This window comes from Aulonocara sp. 'chitande type north' Nkhata Bay, linkage group LG18 (genome assembly GCF_057382095.1).
Source record: "Aulonocara sp. 'chitande type north' Nkhata Bay isolate Kocher_YH1m ecotype deep benthic linkage group LG18, A_spYH_male_GT1.1, whole genome shotgun sequence".
Classification (NCBI taxonomy): Eukaryota; Metazoa; Chordata; class Actinopteri; order Cichliformes; family Cichlidae; genus Aulonocara; species Aulonocara sp. 'chitande type north' Nkhata Bay.
Window position 1 is genome coordinate 22092004 of NC_141361.1, and position 16578 is coordinate 22108581.

Below are 16578 nucleotides of genomic sequence, written 5' to 3' on the forward strand. Positions count from 1 at the left end.
TCATGATGCCTTCACTGTGGGCAGTCTTGATTCGCAACATCATTTGTCTGTGCAAATACTGTTCTGTCTGGTGCTGCTGACCTGGAGCAGAAGCAGCTTTGTTATTTGTTTTAATAAAGCTACAGTCACGGTCAGTTGTCCCAAAGACAAGGACCAGACCTATGACCACACACAGTTAGCTGCTGTCTTCAAAACCACTGCGATCTATCAAGACGGTGATGACACGGCAATAAGATGGAGAGTCTGCTATCAGCCAAGCTGGCAGTTACATATAATCTGTCACTGATAACACAGCAGTCAGCTGTCCTAAATCACTGAATATCACAAATGCTGCCAACTGCTAGAAATAAATGATCATGTTATGTATTATAGTAATTGATTTGTATTAATATTTATTTAATACAAATTAAATGAATAGTAAACAGACTCCAGCCAGCATCTCATGGATTTCTTCAAGAAATAGTGATCGCAGTAGTTCCAGACTTACAGGCGCTTACATAGCAATCTTGCATTTATACAGTATAGGGATATAGCCACAGTGCAACCAGTTGGCAACCACCTGAGTTGAACCCCCCATTGCAAACAGATGTGTTGTAGGTGTGCGGTGCTCATCAGTGCAGATTAACTTTGATCAAATCAATAAGATGGTGTGACTGACCCATAAAGAACACTCAGGCGCTGTGCTTCTTAACGCTGTATCTTATGTTTATTGGGGTTAGGATAGCTAAACGAAGCAAAAGAGAGTCTAAATGTAGGGAACAGAGGAGCCTTTCCCGAGCTACATCATCAGACACGATCATGTGTTTAGGAACTGACTCAGTCCAAATGGGTTCTGCACATCACTGATGGTCCTCTGTTAGACTTTGTGTGTCCCAACAGAGAAGCATTTGGGTTAAAGTTCAACTCTTCTTTTCTAGCTGTCATCGTAGCTGAACAAACCTTTCTAAAAAGAACAAATGCAGCTGTTGTTAAGAAATGCCACCTCATGTGTTGAAAACGGCCCTAATCATACACCAACTTCTTAAACTGTCACTCAGTCATCTGATCTAAGTTCCTCAGTTGCTATTATTGTGTCTTGTAATATTTAGCAGCTTTCTTGTGCTACTGGCCCACTGAATGGACTGGACTGTGTTAGTGTGCTACGGGGACCTCCACCGGGCTGTCCTGTCCGCCTTCCAAGTCCCACGAGAGACCCCTTCAGCAGCCAGACACACTGGCCCATTTTACTTCCTTTTCAGCCTCCTTCCTTCTCTGCCTCACTTGCGGTTTCTGCTTTCTTCTTCAGCTACTGCCAGGTGCCTTATCCCTGGCTTGCCATTAAAAGGGAGAGGAAGAACTATTGATGGAGCTGTTTCTGTTTTGGCTCTTGGTTATTCAGAATATATGTCAGCGTGCATTGACGTTTACATTTCCTTCTGGCAACGTAAGGCTTAAAAGGAACGGTTAAAGCAGCAAAAACGTTAGCTGCCGTGCAAATGGCATTAAAATTAAAATGTGTTGTGAGATTTAGCGAATAAGAAAACAGAGATGTAGAGGGTGTGAAAAGGAGTGAACCACAAAAACGAGGGGAACACCCTCCCTCCTCTTGTTCTGCCGTCTTCTAAACGTGTCACTGTACCAGGCGCTCACGTTTTGCTCCAGTTTCTCTGCAGTTCTTATTTCCCCGAAGCTTTACAATTTTTTTTCCAACTGTTCTGAAAGGCAGATGAGTTTATTAATCACACATTCGCTGACTCTGTGCCTTCCTATCCAAGTTTTTCTCAAAGTCTGCATCATTTATTTCATCATACCGAGCCAAGAATAGCAAACATCGCTTAATTAATTTAGCATTTTTGACCGCAGCAATGTTCTGCTGTGTATCTGCTATAAGCAGCGACCTCGCATGAGGCGTTTTTAGAGGAAGCTTTACGAAAATGAAACACAAAGCAAACGTTAATGCAGGCACACAAACGCAAGGGGAAAAGTGCATGAAAGGCAGCGCAGGGATGCTGGGAGCATAACAGTGGGCGGGTGTGGTTGTCTGATGAGTGTCTCCGTCTTTTTCCACCGGTGTGAAAAGTAGTTCAGTAATTAAAGCAAACCTCTGTCTGGTCCCCAGTGGAGAAGGGAAGGCAGGAAGGGTGAGGAGGCAGCAAGAGCTAAAGAAGAAATGGGAGATAAAAGCCCGAGATGGTTGTAGTGGATGAAAAGGAGAAGACACAGATGTTTTAATTTTAGCTCAGTGTGCCACGAGGAGAGAACGTGGCGTCCGAATTTGAAGATGCTGATTAATTAGACACGGGTCCACGCATTCACGGACACACACACACACACACACACTAATGCTAATATCACGTCTCACAGCACGGATACGCCATTCAAATTTAGCCCGAAGACGAGTTTCCCTCATTTTTCAGCTTTCTTCAACATTGAAGAAGCCCTTTGTAAATGCATCAGCAGTGACCCAGTTCAGAGCTGCAGTTAGTATCAGATAATAGTGACTCCTTGTCTTTTATTGAACTCCTGATACACCTAAAGTCAGTGCACTAATAAGGCTGTCGAGAAAACCTTCTGACACACAAGTGTGCTCGCCAGAGTGATTAAAAAAAAAATGAAAGCCTTACATCTCAGATAAGTTTTTCTGTTTATTTCCACAGTAAATATTCAGTGTGCTTTTGCGTCGTTGGAGCTGTTTTCTCATATCAGGGCTGCTCGTTATCTGGACTTTTTTCACTTTCTCTCCTTGCCTAATGAAGGCGTGAGTTTCCCGTCGCCACCGCCTGGTGTTTTTGTTTTGAGAGGTGTCCCGCTTTGACCTACATATGTTACTGTGACCAGCACAAAACTTTCATCTCCATGGCAACACAAGGTATGAGAGGGAGAGATGCGCCTATTTGAAAGGCGTGCTCTTGTTGTTGTTGTCGTCGTCTTGCCACTGTAGCTCGAGCCTCTGCGAGCCCGCCGCACAACCTGCACTCAGGTTTGTGAAAGGTGTTGAGTCATTTTGGAATCGGCGCAGCTCTTTGGCAGCGCATCACGAGCTGGAAGTACACACGCACATGTAGTCGAGCACAAACAAGCAGTTTTGTCCCAGAAAGCTAAAGGGGGTGTGTGGATGTGGAGGGAGAGAGCGGAAAAGAGGAGAAGGTTTCTGATGTATAATTTATCTGTGTAGTCAACGGGTGGAGGAGGCGATGCGGGGTGAGGAGGAGAGGAAAATTCAGGGGAGGATGGGTGGGTGGGTGAAAAGGAGGAAGGCGGAGATGAGGATGGGGAGAGGGAATCCAACATTGTCACGTTTTCCTCTGTTATCTATTGTTGCTCCAAGTACTGTAAGTTTCCCGGTGGGAATAAGGGGCTGTGCAAACGTTAAAGGCGTAATCAAATTTCTGCTTGTTTATTGTGTCGTTTTTGTTCTTGTCATGTGCGCCAGTTCAACTCAGATAGAGCTGGACCTTCAGTCGCTGATATTTTCTGTTGTAGACAGAGTTTAAAGTTGTGCGTGCACATAAAACGAAGCTTCTTCGGGGCAGATGGTTCCTCATAGCAGCTGCACATTTGGCTCTTTAGAAGCAGGAGAGAAAGGGATGGATAAAACAGTGGATGGAGGGATGGAGGAAACAAAGCAGGCTGTTGCACCCCTGAAGGGAAGAGCAGATTTGCTTTGTTAGGAGACCCACATTGAGTAAGCCCCCCCCCCACACACACACACTTATTTTCTCTCCTGTCCTTCTTTTCCTCCACGCTTCTCTCACCCACGCCCTCTTCGTTTCTTCAAGACGTTTACACGTTTTTGCCATCCACATGCTTGGCTGCAGGCTTCGGGTGAGGTGAAATGGAAAGGAAGAGAGGCAGTAGATTTCAAATGCACATTCCTTAAGGGAGGGGGCTGCAGAGCTACATGATCCCAGTAAACAAGATGGGAGGGAAATTATGAAATATGATGTGAAAATATGACCTAAATAAAAACTGCACCTCCTCCCTGCTTTTTTTAAAATATGTTCGCCCCACTTCAAGTGTGTTTGTGTGTGTGTGTGTGTGTGTGTGTGTGTGTGTGGTTGGCGTGCAAGTGAATGTGCGGGTGTGTGTATGTGTTAACGGTACGTCTAAGGGAGACAGTAGGCTGTGGTCCATCCAGGTCTGTTGTCCAGAGATAGCGCTCTGTTGTTGTCTCTACCCACTGATCAGCTCTGCCTCACCCACAGTGAAGTGGGTGCACACACACTCAGGCACGCACAAAGCGCCACCTCCACCTCTGCCTGCCCCTCACAGTCCCACCCCCTTACTTCAGCTTCTACCCTCAGCTTGGAACAGATGGCGGCTTTTTTTAACTTAACAAGCATTTTGAGATGAACACGTTAATTGACACTCAGTTTCTTTATTCAGCACGCTCTCCTTCATTTTCAAAATCTGGCCTCCTACTTTATCCACGGTGCAACAAAGTATAACTTTTTTGTTGTTGGTGAATTTAAAGGTTGAAAGAAGAAAAAAGATAGGAATATAATACAGGTGTTATCAAATGACAGAAGTATAAGTTGTACATATTCCTGTTTGCATGGTGTTAAATAAAATTTCACTTGTAGATTCCTTACTTTCACAGCAACCCTTAAACATTCTAAATTTCATCTCTCACATTTTATAGCTTCCATATTGAGTCCACAGTTTTAATTTCTAATAGCAAGGAAAAACCTGAGAAATGGAGGTAGCATAGGATGAACTCCTCCCCCTTTCAGCTTCTTTTTATGTATGTAAACTCCTATGAAAGCAATCAGTATATTTCTAACGACGTATGAAAATGATCACAGCAGTATCTTATATGCACTGTTGTTTCAGTCATTTTTAGTTGTTTTTTCCCTCACAGACATACAGTTGTATACATTAATAAAGTTCATCAGCTTTAAATTATTTGGATGCCATGTCAATCCTACAGTCACCAGAACCATCTAAGCCCCCCTTTTTCTGCCGAAATCCATCATGGCATTGATTAAATAAGGTGCTGGAAAAATTCCTCAGAGCTTTTGGTCCATGTTGGACATTTTCAATAAAATCTAGAGGTGGGAAAATCCCACTTGATCAGCAGTTTCTGAAACACTCAGACCAGCCTGTCCGGCACTAACAACCAGGCCATGTTCAAAGTCACTGGAATCACTTTTGTTCCCCATTCTCAGTTGGAATTTCAACAGATCTTCGTGACAGTGCATTGAGTTGCTGAGATGTCATTGGCTGATTAGATATTTGCATTAACAAGCAGTTGAACAGATGTACCGAACAATCTGTCTGGTGAGTGTACATTTAAATTGCAAATGTAACGCCAAAGACAGCAGGATAGCCTCACACCAAGAAAGTTCTGAGTTTGAATTCACCACCTGGCCGGGGCCTTTCTGTGTGGCATTTCTATGTTCTCGCTGTGCCTGCATGGGTTCTCTACAGGTACAGTCCAAAGACATGCACGTTAGTTATCTGGTTAATTTGGTTGTAGGTGTGAATGGTTTGTCTTTCGGTGTTAGCCCTGTAATGGCATTTCAACCTGTCCAGGGTGTACCCCACCTCTTGCCCTGTGACAGCTGAGCTAATGGATGGATGGAAGCCATCTACACTCACTAAATGATTTGGGAATTGCCAATTTCTGTGTTGGTTCGTAATTTTTAACAATTGTTTTTAATTGAAATGTTTACTAGAACTGATAAAATGAAAACATGAACAGCTATCAGAAAGAGATTGTTGTTGATGTACAAGAACAAGAAAGCATGAAGGTTGAAGTGTGTCTGGAAAACAAGGTCATTCTGTGAAGTCGTCCTCTCGCATGCAACCCACAGTAGCTTGTAATTTGTGGTATTTTGCATCAGCTGCATTATGCAAGGGTGCTGCCTGAGTATAGAGACAGGACACAGGACAATTGCTGGCTAGCTGTGACCCACTGTTATAGTACTGGCACAAATTAATATTATAATAAATCTTCATTTGTGCAGACGTTTGCTTCCTTGCCTGCACCTCCGTTGAGTAATATCTAGAGAAGTTCAGGGCTCATGAGCAACTTAACATTTCCATCTCAGATGAACCCAGATTATGCAACTTAAAGATCTTGCAGAGTGAAATCACAGTTATGACCACCTGTCACCCTGTCCTCATCTGACCACCAGAGACCATCAGTTATCTCATATACAGTATCTTTAGGCGAGTCTGAGCTTAGCGAGGAGAGACAATGGAGATAACCGAGGATATTGCAGCCCAGTGAGGACAGAAAGACAAAGCAGTGAATAGGAGAAATTCAGAGTACGCACCTGGAGAAAGAAAGACTGCTGAGTGAATAAAATGTCATTCTTCTTGGCTCCACAGCTTATCTTCTCTCTGACTAATGTGGAAAGGTCAGGCAGGGACTTAGACTGACATATACAAAGTTAATATTTCAAAGGTTTAAATAAGTTGATCTGTTTCTTCCAGTACCTAGATTCTTCAGGTTATATGTACCAGACTAATTCTTGTAGTTATCCAGAAAAAGGTTGACTGGTAGTTCTCATATATATTTATTATATTTGTTCTTTTTTATTAAGAACATCTTTGTTACGTGCCCTATTACTCTCATGCAAGATAATTATAAGACTTAATCTCATAAGCAAAATATAGTAGTATGCAGTTCTAATGCATACAATACATATAAAACAAATAGTTTTTCTATTTGTTGTCGGTTGTATTTGAGTGTACACACTGGCATGCATGATTTGCATAGCAAATCTTAAGAAAACAGTGATGCAATCAGCCAAAATGTTGACGTACAGAGGGAACTTTAGCAGTCTGCAGTGTTTCTTTCTGTTTCAACCACTCTGACTGACAATTTTTGAACAAGATATTTTATTTGGGGGAAGAAACTTAACTACTGTCTGCAGATACAGCTTACATGGCGGCTTGACAATCTGTTGAGATTTTAGCAGACAGGTAACACAGAATTATATTTTTCCTGCTCTAAAGCCCTCAGTGATGTCGTGGTCATAAGGCAGTTTTATTAGAGATGCCATGTTCAATCAAACCTTCTTCCACACTTATAAAATCTAAAATATGACCACATTTTAGATTCAGTCCCCTTAAAATATTTAAGTTTCCAGAACTCTCTCACTGGCTCTTGACATTTTTTAATTGACTAAAACAAAACCTGCATTTTATTCTCAAATCTTAGATGTTAGTTTGGCTGCATGTCATTTAATTTCAGTTATTATTAAATAGCACCAATTCACAACAACAGCTTTATATTGGAAGGTAAAAACCCTACAAAATTTAAAGAAACAACAACAATTACACAACCACCTGTGAGCAAGCACTTGGTAGGAAAAACTCAATTTTAACAGGAAAACAGTCTCCAGTAGAACCAGACTCAGGGACAGGCAGCCATCTGCTGCTACTGGTTGGAGTGAAGGGGAAGAGAAGAGAGCATAGAGAGACAAGATAAAAGACACACTATGAGAGAAAGAGGATGAATTTAATATTTACTAATGATTAAATACAGTAGTTATGCATAACCAGACAGACAGGTAAAAGACCCGAGTGAAGAAGAAATGCTCATTGCATCATGGGAAACCCCAAAGTAAGTACCTAATAAAATTGTTAAGTTACCATGTTTGTAAGATTTTTAGGACCAAGTAAAGACCTCAGTTTTATTTTAATTTAGACGTAGTAAATTAGATTTCATCCAGGCCTTTACATATTAGAATAGAGCTTTTCAAATAAAGAACCAAATGGGTCTTTGGTTGACTAATAGGCTAGGGTGAAAGATTGCAGTCACTCCTACCCCTCGACCTGTGCTTTGAGGATTCTGACAGTTTATAGCCCTTTTCCACTTGTACCTACTCGGGTCGGCTCGGCAAGGCTCTACTTGGTTTTTAGGGTTTTAGATGGTAGTACCTGGTACCAAGTACTTTTTTAATACCTATTCAGCTGGGATCCCAAGTTGTCTGAGGCGATCCGAAAATGTGATGTAAACGGACTGCATACCACCAACTGGCTACTCAGTGGCGTTGCTCAATGAGTCATGAGAGCATCTCCTTCGCCAAAATCAAAACTGCCATTTTTGAAACCCGGCAACAAGGGAAATCACTATACAAAAAACAACAATGTGGTCCCTGAATATGACAAAAAAGCCATGAACCAAGCAGCCGGTGTACCATTGTCTCATTGTGGTTCTTTGTTGTGGCGTTTGTGTTGCATACAAATGATGTCACGGGACTTTTGGCTGCTAAACGTACGGTCGTGGCTATAACGACCTTACGCACATTAGGTGGTACTTGATTGTGATGGAAAACGGCCGTCGAGCCGAGTTGGTACTAGTGGAAATGGGCTATTAGTATGACTTTGAGGTGGCAATTCACTTAAACTAACATATTCATCCTGTACAGTTTCTGTATAGCAGAATAAATCAACATGTTAATCAATTATTAAATCATTTACTAACAGGGAATCAGAAGAGAGAGGCCTAATGTTAATAGAAGTCCTTTTTGAAGTTCATTGTACTTATAGGGTCAGTTTGGTTCATCAGTAAGCTTAACAAGACTACCTGGCCACAGTAAACTGTGCAAAATTGATCTTAATGGTGTTGCCAGAAATGTAAGCAGGTAATAGCTAACAAATTGTGTATGAATGTTGCAGGGATGCTAATTTTAGATTAGCACAATAAACTATGTGAATATGGAAAAGAGCTCCTTAAATATAAAATTTAGGTTAATCCCATTTTAGACAAAGCTGCAAAGACACTGGAGACAATGAAATGCATTTTAGCTCAAAACTTCCATCAGGACTGCCATAGCCAAAAGAAGATTATTTCCATCTGCTCTTATTTATATTTGGCACTGTGGCTCTGTCCTGATACCGCTCCACGCTTCAATGCCAATACGTGGAAAGCTTGCAGCGGGAAGAGCAAGAACAAGGAATCAGTTAAAAGCTGGTTTAAGTCAGGTTGAGCAGGGGTGCAGGTGGGTTACTCAGCAGCTTACAGATGACCAGATGTGAGTGGACTTAAGCAGCCTAAACATTGTTTTCTTCCTAGATTTATAAATTAGATGCATGGAAAGTATCAGCTGAGCCTTCAGCTGCATTGGGATCAACTGATATGCCAGGATTGTGGTGAAGTTTAACTTCATGGCCTGCGTGAACTGACGCTGTGCTCCATTTTCTTCTCTATGAACTCCCTCTAGGGAATGATAACAAAGAGATAAATTACCCAAAGGTGTCAGTGGGAGTACCTGGGAAATCTCATGGGAAACTTAACTCCGGATCTCATATTTCCTCTTTATACATTCAAGACATGTCAGGTGACTTGGACACAAGCTTCAACTGCCACGCTAAATAATTCAGAACAGGCTATGACCTGTTGGTGTGTGTGGGGGGGTAGGTGTGTGTGGGTCCATGCGTGTCATTGTGTGTTTGTGTATCTCAGCTGTGTTTTCAGGTGTGTTTGTGTATTTTGGGGCAGCACTTCAGTAGTGTGTGAAAATGAATACTACCACAGTGGTTTCCCCTGTCCTCTTGGAGGAACCCTGTGTCCTACTTGGGATCAGCTTACAGATGTTTGACAAAGAGTGGACGGACTGAAAAGAGCCTCCGTGTTTTTCTGACTGCATTGTCATATAAATCCCAGTTTATCCATCTGTTAATTCCAATATGTGACTCCTTGTGTTTGTTGCTTTTTTCTCCACTTGTCCTGAAGAAATGAGATTCTGTTTTTGTGTGTGTGATTAACATCATGTCAGAGCTGCTGCCATGCACGAGCTGATTTACATATAGACTTTATATAAATATGACTCAATTCACTCAGAGCATCATCCTCCTCCTCATGAGGATTTTCAGTGTATGCATTCATACAGGCCCATGCTGAGTGTGAGAATCTGGGTTAGTAATGTATCTTGTAAACACAAAGGGTAATTTGATGTATGACTAATGTATTACATTGTGTAAAATGACCTGAAACATCAGATAATTTATTGCCATCCTCTAACTGCCAGCCTCACTGTCAAACAGTGGGTATTACAGTAGTTATAGCTGACTCGTTTGCTGTAGTTCAGTGTCTTCTTGGGCTGCAGTGACATCAGTCACCTGTGACATAAGATTCTGGAGTTACACTCCAAAGGCACAGAGTGCAGCCATACATCTCAATGTCATGAATAATGTCTGAAGTGATGAAGTCAGGAGGATGTTAACTCGCACTGCAGTTCAGTGAAATGCGAGTCGCACTTTGGCGTAAAGTTAAATGTGACAGCCAAGGGACTTTCTGAGAAAACTGTACAGTATTAAAGGAACATTTATATGATACACAGGAAGTTTCCTTTGGCAACAGTTACTTCCAAGCATCAGCTAGGTCAGTGCGGGTAGTTCTGTTTGAAAGAGCAGCAAAAGCTCGAGAGGTGGAGGTGGCAAAAATCACAAGTTGCTTCAATAAATGTCAATTGTTTTTGATAAGTTGTACTCCATGGATTCTACCCATTTCTACAATATATTACCAAAAGTATTCACTCACCCATTCAAACCATTGATTTCAGGGTTCCAATCACGCCTATGGACACAGGTCTGTAAAATCAAGCACCTAGGCATGCAGATTGCTTTCACAAACATTTGTGAATGAATGGGTCGCTCTCTCAGGAGCTCAGTGAATTCCAGTTATGAAAATTTCTTGCTACTAATTATTCCACAGTCAAATGTTAGTGGTAATGTAACAAAGAGGAATGACAGCATCTCAACCATGAATTGGAAGGCCACATGAAATCACAGAGCAGGGTCAGTGGATGCTGAGGCTCACGGTGCGCAGGTGTCATCAACTTTCTGCAGACGTCCAAACTCCGTGCGGACTCCAGATTAGCTCAAGAACAGTTCATAACGAGCTTCATGGAAGGGGTTTCCATGGTCGAGCAACTGCAACGGTACTTGTGTGACTGCATTGTGACAGGAGTAAAGTTTGGTGGAGGGGAGATTATGGTGTGGGGTTGTTTTGCAGGAGTTGGGCTCGGTCCCTTAGTTCTAGTAAAAGGAACTCTTAATACTTCAGCATACCAAGACACTTTGGACTATTTCACACTCTTAACTTTGTGGGAACAGTTTGGTAATGGCCCCTTCCTGTTCCAACATCTCTGTACACCAGTCCACAAAGCAATGTCCCAAAAGACATGGATGAGCGAGTTTGGAGTGGAAGAACTTGACTGGCCTGCACAGAGTCCTGACCTAAACCTGAAAGAACAGCTTTGGGATGAATTAGAGCGGAGACTGTGAGCCAAGCCTTCTCGTCCAACATCAGTCTGACATCACAAATGCCCTTCAGGAAGGATGGTCAGAAATTCCCATAAACACTCATAAACCTTGTTTATATCATAATAAGCCACATGGATTAAAATGGGATATCACTCAGGTTCATAAGTGTGCGAAGGCAAACGAGCAAATACTTTTGGCAGCATAGCATATTTGAGGTGCTCTTTGGAAGGGATATATATAGGCTTGAATATCAAAAACTCCAAGATACTCTTTTCAAAATAAAATTAAAATGTCTTTATTTTCACAACAAGGTTATGTAAAAACTCCAACGCAGTTTGGCACACAGGCCCACATCAGGGAATAAAATAGAGTCCATGAATCAACTAAATATTTTCTATTAATATTTCACCAAAAAGGGCCTTCCATGCGGTGTGTTCTACTAATAGCAAGCTTCCACCTAAGGGTGAAGCCAGTGAAGCCCCACCAACAGGAGATGTCTTCAAAGAGCCCAGATAGATAATAACATCAAGTCAAACATTCATCCAAATTCATTTCATGTCAAACTATAAGAACACGGTAAAACATTTACTGGGACCATTTGTGTTCTTGATAAATGTTTTGAAGAGAAACATGATTGAAACCAGTCATGTTTGTGTCCTAAGTGGAAACAGCTGTGAGCTAACATGTTCACCATTCCTACTGTGTAGATGGGGGGAAGGAAGCAGTGGTGTGTTTGCCATCTTGTTTTCATTTTTTATTTCTTGCTTCAGTTAACTCAGCTTTGAGAAACACTGAAGTCTGGATCCTGCGCTTCCCGACTGGCTGACAGTTATTTCAGCCTAGCTTAGTTTAGCTTTGTCAGGAAGACAACTAGTGCAGTTGCTTTTACCCAAAATGTTGTAAATCTGAACATAAAAAGGTTTCAGTTTTAAATACGTTTATCTTGTGTCCCTCATCTGGAACATCTTCTTCACTTTCTTGTTTCTTTGCCTTACATGACATATTTTATCCCATATCCAACATCCCCTCCACTCTTCCTCTCATTTTTCCTCTGCGTCACAGTGAAAAGTGAATAATTCATATATAGGCTGCATGCTGGTGGAGATGAATCATGTGAAAAGAGCAGGATACACGTGCTCCTCTGAGAGCAACTCTCAAAAGACCCCAGCAGTATATGAGGATTGGCTCCACACTCTGTCACAGTACTGTACAGACCTCAGCCACTCCATCCCAGCTTGCATGACAGTCACACGTGAGCTCAACACCAGCTTCTCTGCCCTCAGGACCCGGGCAAGAAGCCACCCAGAAAGACCACGAAGTAGCTTCTCTCTGCATTGTCTTTTCAGTAGATGTCTGTGTGTTCAGGCAGATATCATAACCTGTTTATCTAATAGTTGTTTTCATTCTCAAAATGAATTTAGGACAAACTCAGATCATTTTTAGGTCAAATTAAAAATCGGGACCAACAGGTTAGGTCCAAAGCTTTTTTTCTCCAATGGGCCGCATATTTCTGGGGATGCCCAGGCCTGTTTTGGAGCAATCTTTCTTGGGCTTATAGGAGAACACAGTTGACGCACACATGCACATGTACCATTAACACGAAGTCTCACAGCTAGATCTGTAAACACTGACAGTATTCAATCACACTTCACACCAGGGATGTCAACCTCATTTTACATTGTGGGCCACATTCAGACTACTTTAACCTTAAGTGTCCTGAACCAGCGACGCGTGATATTGTGTAAAATTACAGACTGTCAGACTGTCCCATCATTATAAAATATACAATTTATTTAATTAAACTTTTTATGCAAATCCCCTGTAAAAACAGCAAATAGTGAAAAATAGGAACTTTCTGTCACTTAATTGTTTCTTACTTAATTGAGGGGGGTTCTTTATCAATAGAAAAAGCTTTAAAGGTCATGAAAATATCCCCTCCTTCACATTTTCCAGAGCACCCCCCCACCCCCGGCTGAATCATCAGTAACAGTGTTGTTTTGAGTTTAAGAGACAAATTACTGAACTATCTTCTGATGTCATATCAGATAATAGATTTAAGAAAGCTGCTGCAGACTTGTAATATTTCTCCTGCAATCTGTTATTCACCCTGTTGACATGTTTGATTTATGGAACACAGAAAAAAAGCTCAGTTTGTGTCTACACAGAGTTCTGCGAGTTGTGTCTCTTTACTCCCACACACACTTATGTCTCTGGAGAAACTCTCTGCTAATGTCTAACTAAATGTGCGTGTGTGTCTTTATACTCCTGCTTGCCTGAGCTCTGCCTCTTGTGAAACTTGCCGTGTCCTGATGCACACGTGTATCCCTCGCAAAGGATAAACACGGTGGTATGGTGAGAGAATCAAAGTAGCAATTATTCATATGCAGGGACCCTCTAAGTTTTCATCCTGTCACACTGTGTTATCAGACCGCGTGACTAAGCTGCAGCCACTGTAGACTGAGAAGCTCAGTGCTTAAAGTCTGCTCTGTCAGTTTGAGATAATTTGGTATTTGACAGATGTAACAGATGGGTGACATGTTAGGGGAAAAGCTTAACCTTTCACTCCTACAGTGTGATCAGCTGGCTCTATAGTGTCCCTTCAGAGGTAATGGTCACTGCACATCAATACAAAGTTGTTCTGAATGGTCACTTTTATCCTGCGATGCAACACTTCTGTCCTGATCACAGTGGCCTCTGTCTAAATGACACTATCCTCCACCCACAGGGGTTGAGGTGGTTTGATGAGGATGAAAATGATGTAAATCGTGCACTTTGAACTTCACAGTCACTGATCGTTAACCTAGCCAAACACATATGGGAGGTTTTGGACTCCCAAGACTCACATCAGCCCAGTAGAGTCGAAAAGACTTGGAAAATCTCTAGCAGCGTGTGGTTGACAAACTTTACCGAGACACTTCTTTTTTTCTTTTGTGCCTGTCAGTGTAATTAAAATTCAAGGTGTATAACAAAGAAGCAGCAGCCACAGAGAGATGTTATGACTCAGATTTGAATTCACTTTAGAAGATTGCTTCTCCCACACCGTTACTTTGAGAAAAAAAAAAAGATTATCTCAGGTTTTATTTTCCAAGCTCCAGCCTTCTTTTATAATAACATTGTACCCATCATAGTAATGATGATCACTCAGTCAGATGCATACTTTCTAAACAAAAAACGAGGGTTTGTTTAGAAAGTCTAGCTTTGCAGAAAATGCATGTAATTGTCTTAGCAAGCCTACGCAGAGATGGGCATTATGCAACCACCAAGTCGCTGAGAGGCTTACAGAGTAAAACACCTTGTGCGCATTAAAGCAACCTGATTGGCTGATCCATCCAATAGTTTTTCTTTAAATCACAGAGACATGAATCTTTGAGAAAGTTATTTTTTAAATTCACAGGAATATTTCACTAGAATGCACTCAAGACACCATCAAAGGTCTAGTACACTTAGTGCAGCCTAAAGCAGTGCTCTTAAAGCGTTCTCCTCAATAGCGTTCCTGCTGCAGAGTACCTTGTCTTATCAACCAACTAACTAGATATCGGTCCACATTATGCCACGCTGAGCCCAAAGCAGCTGACTTCCTGTGAGGACTATGATTGAATCCTTGGAAGCTGTTCCTTTGCCTTTGCCTAAAGGTTTAAAGCATGTACCAGATAATTGAAACGTCCACTTTAAATATTATCATTATCTTTGTTGCATATCACTGTCCTGTCCCTGCCTTCCCATTGCACCTGCCTCTTGGCTAAAAACTAAATAATCCCATAAAATAATTCCAAGTTTTTCTATTTACATAAATCATGAAGATTCATTGCCCAGCATCATCAAATACTTATAAGTCAGGTGGTAGTGACCGTGTTGAAAATTATGATTATGATGTGTGTCTTGGTGGTAATGTAGGATGTGCTTGTTTGTCCCAATAAGGTTCTCCTGCTTTTTCTTTGCCTTCTTAGATCAGCCGCTGCCTGAAGCCTGGAGGTCGGTTTGTCTCCGTTACCTTCGCCCAGCCTTTTTTCAGGAAACGGCTCTATGCCCGTACGGAATATAAATGGTCCATCAAACATCAAAGTTATGGAGAAGGCTTTGAATATTTTGTGTATGTCATGACCAAAGGGGAGAAGCTCAGCCCAGAAGATGCAGCTCTGGAGAAAAAGCTGCTGCGGGATACAGAATCTCCACCAACCAGGATTACTACAATAACAAATGATGATAAGGAAGACTTCCTGGCTAATATTGACCTGTAGGGTGACTCTGATATGTAGGATTGCCTTTATAAGTAATCTTTATATTGTGATTTTTTGCAACGGGAAACTGTTAACCAAATTTCTGGCCTTACTGTTTTTATGTATTTATTAAGAATTTGTAAGGAGTAACTATTTTATACTGTTTGATGTACTAGATATTAGTTTTAAAGTCAAATTTTATCAAGATACCGATATATATTTGGATAAATGTTCTGCAAATGTAATTAAGATGTTGTAAAGATAAGAGAACTGCTGTATAAATGGTAATTGAAATCCATATTTTATCTAAAAGTTTGAGACAAAATCCTGCGTCTGACCAGATGTATTCACAATAGATTAGATTAGATTAGATTAGATAGAACTTTATTAATCCCTCGGGTGGGTTCCTCTGGGAAATTCGATTTCCAAAAAAGCACAGCACCGACAGAAGTTACAGAGTTACAGAATATTATAAAAAAAAAAAAAACACCCAGCACGCCCCTGCGGGCGGTTTATCCTTCAAGCTCGGGTCCTCTACCAGAGGCCTGGGAGCTTGAGGGTCCTGCGCAGTATCTTAGCTGTTCCCAGGACTGCGCTCTTCTGGACAGAGATCTCCGATGTTGTTCCCGGGATCTGCTGGAGCCACTCGCCTAGCTTGGGAGTCACCGCACCTAGTGCTCCGATTACCACGGGGACCACCGTTACCTTCACCCTCCACATCCTCTCGAGCTCTTCTCTGAGTCCTTGGTATTTCTCCAGCTTCTCGTGTTCCTTCTTCCTGATATTGCTGTCATTCGGAACCGCTACATCGATCACTACGGCCGTCTGCTTCTGTTTGTCTACCACCACTATGTCCGGTTGGTTAGCCACCACCATTTTGTCCGTCTGTATCTGGAAGTCCCACAGGATCTTAGCTCGGTCATTCTCCACCACCCTTGGGGGCATCTCCCATTTTGACCTCGGGACTTCCAGGTTATACTCGGCACAGATGTTCCTGTACACTATGCCGGCCACTTGGTTATGGCGTTCCATGTATGCCTTGCCTGCTAGCATCTTGCACCCTGCTGTTATGTGCTGGATTGTCTCTGGGGCATCTTTACACAGCCTGCACCTGGGGTCTTGCCTGGTGTGATAGACCCCAGCCTCTATGGATCTTGTG

The 16578-nt window shown here is 41.9% G+C and overlaps 1 protein-coding gene across 1 annotated transcript in view; it reads left to right on the forward strand.

The window, feature by feature from the left end:
- Positions 1-16378, forward strand: part of ece2a (endothelin converting enzyme 2a) — a 98896-nt gene extending 82518 nt beyond the window's left edge. Inside the window, exon 4 of the mRNA XM_086272065.1 lies at positions 15150-16378. Coding sequence (XP_086128191.1) covers positions 15150-15440 — 291 coding nt within the window. The 3' untranslated portion in view covers positions 15441-16378. The remainder of the gene's footprint in view (positions 1-15149) is intronic.
- Positions 16379-16578: the final 200 nt, after the last annotated feature.